General features: G+C 39.3%; 1 protein-coding gene across 1 annotated transcript; it reads left to right on the forward strand.

Annotated features, from left to right (window-relative positions):
- On the forward strand, positions 280-2,074 carry LOC109225306 (induced stolen tip protein TUB8-like). The gene is made up of 2 exons (XM_019389926.1): positions 280-406; positions 1,362-2,074. The coding sequence occupies exons 1-2, from the start codon at positions 392-394 to the stop codon at positions 1,812-1,814; spliced, it is 468 nt and encodes a 155-aa protein (XP_019245471.1). The 5' UTR covers positions 280-391; the 3' UTR covers positions 1,815-2,074.

Below are 9,778 nucleotides of genomic sequence, written 5' to 3' on the forward strand. Positions count from 1 at the left end.
TGGATCAACTATTCAATAATATCTGCAGAAAGAAGACTCTCAACTTAAACAATTTTAAAAAATAGAAACCAAGTATTATTGAGTTGTTTTAATACTTTTAAAGATATAGTAAAGCATAAATATATTTACAACTAGACCTGCCTATTCTGTCCCACCTTTTATGTCACTGATGTGAGATGTCAATTTGTATATCCCTCAAGATTCTTCTCCTTTTTTTTTATATATATATTAATTTAATTAATACAATACATTTTTACTTCCCTATAAATAGCCCTCAATTGATCATTTCTCATCATCAGTCTCACATTCAAAGCACTTTGGCCACCTTTGCTCCTTTTCTTCTTTACTCTTTCTTCAAATCTTTAGTTTCAAGTTTATTTCTCCATTTCCAATGGCCAGTGTTGAGGTATATTTTTCTGGTTATTTATGCATCGATTATTCTTCCTGTTTTTTTTTTCTTTTTCAAATAAGAACCTAATGTTTATTTACTCTAGGCAAGATCAGCTAGCTACTAATTCTTTTACAGTACCTATCTATAACATCATCGTTTGTTCAGAAACTTTTTTGGCTGCTATAGTGAAGTGCTGTTATAAAGAACATATATAATAACATAATATAAAAGATTCGTTCCAAAAAAAAAACTTGCCGTTATAGTGAAGTGTCGTTATAAAGGATGACTTTTATAGAGAAGTCTAACTGTATAACATATCAATTAATCTTGGAATCAAGTCTAGTGGGGATCAATGATCATTGATGTGAAAAAGAAAACAAGTTAATAGATCATTCTTACACAAGGGGTTATAAACCATTTCTTAATGAAAATTAAGCTTGGAAATACCATGTTTCTTTTTGGGAATTTTTGTTAGAATATGTGTATTTAAATCGTCAAGAATTCAAAAAATAGTATGTCAATGATCAATAGTAGCTTGATTAATCAAATCTTGGCTTTTAAATAAAAGCAGTAGCAACCCCATTTCATCATTTTGGATTGTTCATTCTATATGATCTTTAACTTGATGATCAACCACTGACAGTGGCGAGGTTAGAAATTTGCATAAGGATATGCAAAAAATACAAGAATGTTAATACAAAAGGATCCAAATTTGCGGTTAAAGCAATGTTTGAATTCAACGCTCTCACTACACTTCCTTATGTCAAATGACTTCAACAACTTATATATATAAAAACATATATCTTTATCATATTTGTATATTATAATTTTTCGACAAAGCAGATTAGTTCTCATTTGTACCAATGATCTTACTTCAAGAATCGATAGCAATTTGCCTCTTTCTTATTCGTTGAGATCTTTCTTTCTTTCTTTCATTTTTTTTTTCTTTTAATTGTTTTTGGTTATGAAGGTTCAATCTGCACCAGTAGAAGTAGTAGGAACTGCTCCAGTTGAGGTCGAGGTGAAAACTACACCAGAGGCACCCAAGTCTGAGGAATCCGCCCCAACTCATGTAGCGGAGGAAACTGTGACAGCACCAGTATCAGCACCAGTAGAAGAGACTGCTCGAATTGAAGAGAAATCAGCCCCTGCTGCTGAGGATGCGGTAGCTGAAGAAGCAACGACAGAAGCAGAAGCAGAAGCTCCAGTGGCAGAGGAGACAGTGGCTGAAGAAGCTGCAGAAGCAGAAGTAGAAGCACCTGCAGCTGAGGAAACAGTAGCTGCTGCTGAAGTTGAAACTCCAGCAGTAGTATTAGCTGAAGTGAAGACTGAGGCAGAAGAAGAAAAAGATGTTGAAACAACTGAAGCTCCAGCTGCAGCAGAGGCTTCCACAGAAGTTCCAGTGGAGAAAACTGAAGAGTAAACTGAGCTACTCTTTTTATAAAGAGTGAAAATGGATAACGCAATGGTTGGTAAATGATGGGTTGGTCTTTGATATTTTCATTTTCTAAGTTAAGGTTTATATATTTACTACTACTACTACTATTATTAGTATTATCACTACTACCTAGTTGGCTATGTTTGTGGGGATTTAGTTGTCAAGTTTTATGGTTGTAAGAGAAGATGAGAGGAGATATGATCTCTGCCTTTGAACAATAAAGGATTACTATATCTTTTTTATCCTGTTATGTGTCTTTAGAAACTCAGGTTTCCTAATCCTATAGAAAACAACAACTTGAATCAGGTTATCTAACAGTTTCGACAATATTTTCTTAGCTAACTCGCAACATTCTACCTCTATACTTTATATTAACTACTCAGTATGATATACACAACCGAGGGGGCAGTGGAACAGTTGAGATCCCTCAGCCTTAATATAAATTCTCGGGTTTCAATCCTGAGAATAGAGAACTTTTCTGCAGAAAAAGTATTGCCCTCCTTGAACCGAGTTCAGAACCCATTTGTGGCTCTTTTGGACAAGTGTGACATAAATTCGTGTAAAAAAAAAAAAAGAGTGAGCATTCTATATTTTTTCATTAAAGAGCGCTATACTTTAACGGAGTTTTGGCCGTTAAAGTATATCGTTCTTTAAAAGAGCGATATATATTATATATAATATATATATAATATATATATATATATATATATATATATATAATATATCATATATAATATAATATTATATAACGCATAAAGAACCGCGCTATGCTGGGCTGATATGACAGCTATGTATAGCGCTGTATATAACCGCGCTATATATGTATTGCAGTTATATACCGCGCTATACATAGATAAATAGGGCCCCTTCTTCTTCCCCACGATCATCGAACCAGACGACCCCATTTTTTAGTAGCTAACAAACGGTCACCCGACCCACCCACCCCCCCCCCCCTCTCCAAATTCATTCTTTAAAAAATTATAGTGGACCCCACCCGTCACACAAAAAGATAAGATTGTATGTCCCACATCCTAGCCAAGCCTTCTATTGTTGTGGTTTTCTCGTTTCGAGCTCAAATTTTCAATTCATCGACTTTCCGAAAAATATAAATCGAGGTATTCCGATTTAGTTTATGTCGAAACTCGTATAATAATGCATATTAGTTGTTTTGAATGTATTTTCATGTTGTTTTGTGTTTTTTTGCGATTAAACTAGTATGTTATTTTTATCCGGACTAAGATACTAGTATTCTAAAAAAATATGTAAAACTTGAGAAATCATTATTTTTTGTTAATAAAAATGTTAATAAATTTCTTTTACTGTTTTATATGTATTTTCGTGAATGTTTTGTGATTAAAATGTATTTGTTGTTTTTATCTAGTTTAGATTATTTATTTGCTTAAAGACTAGTGCCCTTTTAGCGTAGTAAAATGTAGAGCCTTTTAGCGTAGAATCCTTGTAGTTTAAGTATCTCTTATACTGATAGATCAAAACCAAACTCTGTACAATTTACAAAAATTAATTATTTAATTTATAAAACAAACATTTATGAAAATATTAAAATTGACACACATAAGAATTCAGGATAGCTTGGTGCTACTGGGCCTCAAATACCGAGCCTGGAACCCATAGGTATATACTCTGTCCAATTAAATATGATAAAAATTAATTATTTAATTACAGATCAAACATACAAAATTACAAAAACATTAAAATTGACACATACAAGAAATCAGGATAGCTTGATGTTACTGAGCCTCAAATATCGAGCCTGGAACCCATAGGTATATACTCTGTCCAATTAAATATGATAAAAATTAATTATTTAATTTACAGATCAAACATACAAAATTACAAAAACATTAAAATTGACACATACAAGAAATCAGGATAGCTTGGTGCTACTGGGCCTCAAAAATCGAGCCTGGAACCCATAAAAAGTATATACTCTGTCCAATTAAATATTGTATAATTATAAAAAAATAATTATTTAATTTACATATCAAACATACAAAATTACGAAAATAATAAAATTGACACATATAAGAAATCAGGATAGTTTGGTGCTACTGGGCCTCAAATATCGAGCTTGGAACCCATAGATATTTACTCTGTCCAATTAAATATTGTATAATTATAAAATAATTATTTAATTTACAGATCAAACATACAATTAATATTGTTTAATTTACGGTAGACGACATGGACGTGCCATGTATGCATCCCAGACCTGTCTCCGATGAGCTATTAGTGTTACAAGGCGATCATAGGTCCGCCTACGTATGGGAGGGAGAGCTACTGGCCCAGACTCTTCGCGCCAGGAGAGTGGACGACGTGTGGGATTTTATGAAGGACAGAGTTCCCTATCCCCATGTAGTCCAGCGCCTGCGGGATACGTGCTTCTACAAGATTTTTTAGATCGGGTGGCTGCAGCTCGACTGGTCTTTGATCACGATCCTGATAGAGCGGTGGCGAGCGGAGACACACACTTTCTACCCGCCCATTGGCGAGGCCACCATCACGCTGCAGGACGTGGAGGTTTTATATGGGATGCCTGTTGATGGACTGCCCGTTGCACTGCCTCAGGTTATGAGAGAGATGACGCGTGGGCAGTATTTGGACATGCTGCAGCAGCTCACTAGTTTCAGGCCACAGGATGAGACTGCACACTCAGGGGCCAGTCGCATGAGTTTGACAGCTATTAGACAGCATTTAGAGATATAGCACCCCGACATCACCGGCGAGACAGATGATCTACATATTCACCGGTATACGAGGTTGGTGCTGCTCCTTCTGTTTGGGGGGGGGGGGGGTTCTTGTTCCCGAACACTTCGGGGAACCTAGTCAGCTTGCGATTTCTTCATCATACTCAGCTGCTAGATGATTTACCCCAGTACAGCTGGGGTGTTGCTGTTCTCGCCTACATGTACATGCAATTGTGTCGGCTGAGCAGGGCGCCCGGCATGATGTATGTGCATTTTTGCCGCTTCTACAGGTGACAACATATTCGAATACTCTGTTCATTCCTTCCAATTCTATCTAGTCAAAATTTATCTTAAACTTTACGTCAACTTTGTATGTTAGGCTTGGGCCTGGGAGCGATTCCTGCAGTTGCAGCCACCTCTACTATCATTACCTCTAGATGTACCACCTCCGTTTCTCCCTCTAGCTAGGAGGTGGGTTCTTCGGCGTGGATATGTACGAGATTACGATGCTCAACATAATCTCCCCCTTTGCAGGGATGAGTTGGATATGCTGGAGGGCGCACAGGTAAATGTGTACCTAAACTTACTTGGTATAGCTTCACATGTGTTGCGCATACTCACGTTTTCTATTGTTGTTTGATAGTTCATCTGGACGCCATACAGTGACGACTTGATAGGTGGCCTGCCCGATTATTGCTCGGTCGGTCGACTGATTTGGAGCACTTCCATCCCGCTGATGTGCCTCGATATTGAGGAGCATCATGCCACGGAGCGGGTACTTCGCCAGTTTGGCCGTCCGCAGTACATACCAAGGGGGCCTACATGGGAAGCTACACATTATCAGCAGGATGATCATTCCAGGGTGGACGACGCATTTGTAGCATGGCTAGAGGCGCAGGTCCATACTTGGGACCGGCGAGGTGACCTGATTTCGCTCCCCCCCCCCCCCCCACAGATCCAGAAGGAGACTATTCAGATCTATATGCCCTGGTACCGCCGCGTTACCCGACTTTTTGTCGGGAATCCCATTCATCAGGCTGGCGGTCGGTACGTTCCATACGTCGGGCGGCACGAGGCCCTGGTATGTTTTTCTGTTATTATTAATTAGATAACTGTAACTTAGTGCAATATCTGTAGTTTATATTTTATACGTTGTGCAGGCTATTGGCCTGCATATAGTCTACCAGATGGGACTGCAGATGCATCAGCATGCCGGCGAGGGAGCGGCCGCTTTGCATGATTACGGCCGGCAGCTTGCAGAGGTGGCTGCCCTGACACTGCAGCGAGCTCGAGAGGATCAGCGTTTGGGACACGAACCTGCTTATGTGGCGCCAGAGCACTACCAGCGAGGCAGGGGTTTCACACGAGGTGGAGGTACCCCACAAGGCAGGGCTGCCCCACGAGACAGGGCTGCCGTACGGGGTCGTGGTGGGCGGCAAGGAGGTGGTCCCCAGCAAGGGGGCGTTGAGGCCCCTGTTGATGCTGGTCTGCCGGGTGACCTACATGAGCCGAACGAGTATCCCAGCAGCATGCCGTCATACAGCCTTGGGATGCAGCTCACTCCAGGGACTTCGCAGGTGACCCCGTCAGGTCCATTATTGATCACGGGCATGGACCTTACCGGAAAGGATTGGGATGCATACTTCCCAGGCCCATCGACCGCTGCTGAGGAACGGCCGACCCGAGATTTGAATAGTGGGCGTCGACTGAGTTATGGCTCATCATCACAGGCGCAGGTATGGTTTTATTAGTACTCCCTCCGTTTCATATTAGATGAGGTAGTTTGACTCGGCACGGAGTATAAAAAAAAAGAAAAGACTTTTGAAACTTGTGATCTTAAAAGCTTAAGGGGTAAAAGGTTTGTGGGGCCATGACATTTGTGTGGCAATAAAAGCTTCTCATTAAGGGTAAATGGGTAAAATGAAAGAGTTTAAAGTTGAATTATTTCCAAATTTAGAAATGTGTCATTTGTTTTGGAACAGACTAAAAATAAAAGTACCTCATTTAATATGAAACGGAGGGAGTATTAAATTTAAATTTGTGCTTACTTTTCTCATTTATTTTCCATAACTTTATTAATTTTCTTATTAAGGCTTCATCCCCGCCCGTCACGGAGGCCCCTTCGTGCGATGCTGACATGGTTGCGACGGATGATTATATTCAGGAGCCCGACGAGACCATGGTAAGATGTTGTGACTTAATATATATATTCATATACTGAGCTGACTTATTCTTTTGTAGGTTGTTGATGGACTGACGACCCCTTCTCCGATCTTGCCAGTACTACTGACGATCATGCTGCAGCGCATCCTCAGATAAAGAGGCGACACGATGAGGATGATCCTGATAGCGTATCCGGGCGGGATGGGATGCGCCTCAGGCCAGCGGCTGCATTGAAGCACACAGGCTGTGCGACACATTGATTTTCTTTATTTGTATTTTATGTACGCTATGTAAATATTATTTTGTGTAAATAATAATAACAATTTTTTTATGTTTTTATAATATGCGCATTATGTTTTTATTTCCCCATTTCTTCTTTATTTCAACACTACAACACAAACACAAACACAAACATAGAAGCTTAATATAACTTAAATTCAGTACAACTAATGAAAACACATGACACGGAAAACATAAAGATAAACTACTACACTCAACACATACATGTCATTATTTAGTCACGACCGCCTAGTATTTTCTGCTCCAACCACTTAAATTTTTCTTCCAACTTATTTTTTTCTTCTTCCACCTCTTTGAGTTTCGCCTTCAACTCCGCAACTTCTCGTTTGTATTCTCGTTCATAGGCCCACTATTTTTTGGTCAAATCATGAAGATGCTGCAAAGATTGTTTGTAGCATTCCTGCTGACAGGGTTCATCAATCCAAACCTCAAAATTGCAAAAATTTCTGTTGTTGCCATAAAACCTGTTCACACACATCCAGTATCTGCGCCCAATTTGACCGTCATCCCAACAGTCCGCCATCATACAGCATTTTCCACATTGGCACATTGGTACATACAAGCGGTTAGACATTTGTTAAAGTAAGAAAAAAACCCTACTTTTATGGAAAAATTTGCTATTTGTTATGGTTAAGCGCAGAAAATAAGTAGAATGCGCCCGTTATTTATAGGCAAGACAACACACAAAATGTAGTATTTAACTGCGCTATATATATTCACACAAAACGTAGTATTTAACCGCGCTATGCTTGGCGTGTTAAAGATTCTTTCTGATACGAAATAATAATTTCGTAGTCGGGCAGCTTTTCAGAACGACAAGACCACACACAAAATGTAGTATTTAACAGTGCTACATATATTCATACAAAACGAAATATTTAACCGCGCTATGCTTGGCGTGTTAAAGATTCTTTCTGAAACGAAATACCTTTTTCGCAGTCGGACAGCTTTTCAGAACGACAGGACACAAAACGTAGTATCCAACCGCGCTATATATATTCACACAAAATGTAGTATTTAACCGCGCTATATATGGCGTGTTAAATATTTTTTCTGAAACAAAACAACTTTTTCGCATTCGGGCAGCTTTTCAGATCGACAAGACAACACACAAAATGTAGTATTTAATCGCGTTATACATATTGACAAAAAACGTAGTATTTAAACATGCTATATATAGCGTGTTAAATATTTTTTCAGAAACGAAACAGCTTTTTTGCTGTCGGGCTGCTTTTCAGATTGACAAGACAACACACAAAACGTAGTATTGAACCGCACTATATATATTTACTTATTTATCAAACATCTTCCTCCTCTGACAGTGTAGTTTTCTAATAATTTTAGAGTGAAACTCGAAAGTCAACGTTAAAATATTCCATTTCAATCCAATACTATTTTTGATTACATGAACAGGAGGGAGAAATTCATTAATTTACTCAACTGAAAAAGTTAAATATCAATAAGATGTAACAAGGCTGTGGAAACATAATTTTATTTGATACATCTGCAACATAAACAAGTATAGACACTTATTACAAAAAATATTACGAAAACAAAACACTAGGTGTATCCTTGATAGTTGGGTACATTAGACGAACTTGCACCAGGAGCTGGATTACCACCGCCACCCAAACCAGCTGAAGGACATTTACGATGGTCGTGTCCTGTTTGCGAGCATCTGGCACATTTACGCACATAAACGGTATCACCAACATCCATTTGGTTCCGTATACACGTTTTCTTTTGGACTTGTAGCCTGCGCAAATAGTCCTTGTTACACATCATTTTAAATGGTTCCGGCGGCCAATAATGCTCAGCACCTAATGACTGTAACTGCCCACTATATGTGTTTACGTATGCAGCAACACTGTATTGCCTATCAACATAGTTGGTTGCCCCTAAACCTGTTTGTTGAAAGCACTTCATGGCATGTGAGCACGACATGTGGTAGATGGTCCATTTCCCACATGAACACAACCTGCTGACTTCATTTACGGTGTGTAGATTATTCCCCCAGTATTGACGGATAGCGGTGCGAACTTCAAAAATACCCCGGTCGTGATCATATTGTAAATATGAATGCCAATGTGCTCGCCTCCTGTATTTCTCAAATCTTCTCATCGGTATTGGCATAAATACAACACCCCTGTCCATCAATTCTAATGCACCTCTATGCCTTTCAACAAACCTCTCTGCCATCTGTTTGAATGTCATCCGGACCATGGCAGTGATAGGCAATCCGTGTGCAGACTTCAATAACCCGTTAAAAGACTCCGACACATTTGTAGTCAGGGCTCCCCATTGTCTGCCACCATCAGCATGCAATGTCCACTTGTGAAGCTCATGTTGCATCAACCAACTATAAGCTCTTTCGTCTAACTACCGGATCGATTCCATGCGCCTCCTGAATTTCTACTGCTGGTGATCAGTTGCAGCCATCCACATTAAATCATGCTAGTCCTTGTTGGGATATTTCTTCTGGAAATTGGCTTTCGGGCGCCTCATACAGTAACGGTGGTATGCATAGGGTTCCTGCCATTCAGGCAAATGCTCTACAGAACTTAATATACCACCATGTCGATCAGATATTAGACAAATACCTGAACGTTGTTTGACAACGTGCTGCTTCAAGTGGTTCAAAAATAGCGTCCACGTCTCTTCGCTTTCATTGGCACAAATGGCAAAAGCTAGTGGAAATATTTGTCCATTGGCATCTACTGCAACGACGATCAACATCTTAATATCATACTTTCCATAGACATGAGTACCGTCTATGAAAAT

The sequence above is a fragment of the Nicotiana attenuata genome, chromosome 5 (genome assembly GCF_001879085.1).
Source record: "Nicotiana attenuata strain UT chromosome 5, NIATTr2, whole genome shotgun sequence".
NCBI classification, from domain to species: Eukaryota; Viridiplantae; Streptophyta; class Magnoliopsida; order Solanales; family Solanaceae; genus Nicotiana; species Nicotiana attenuata.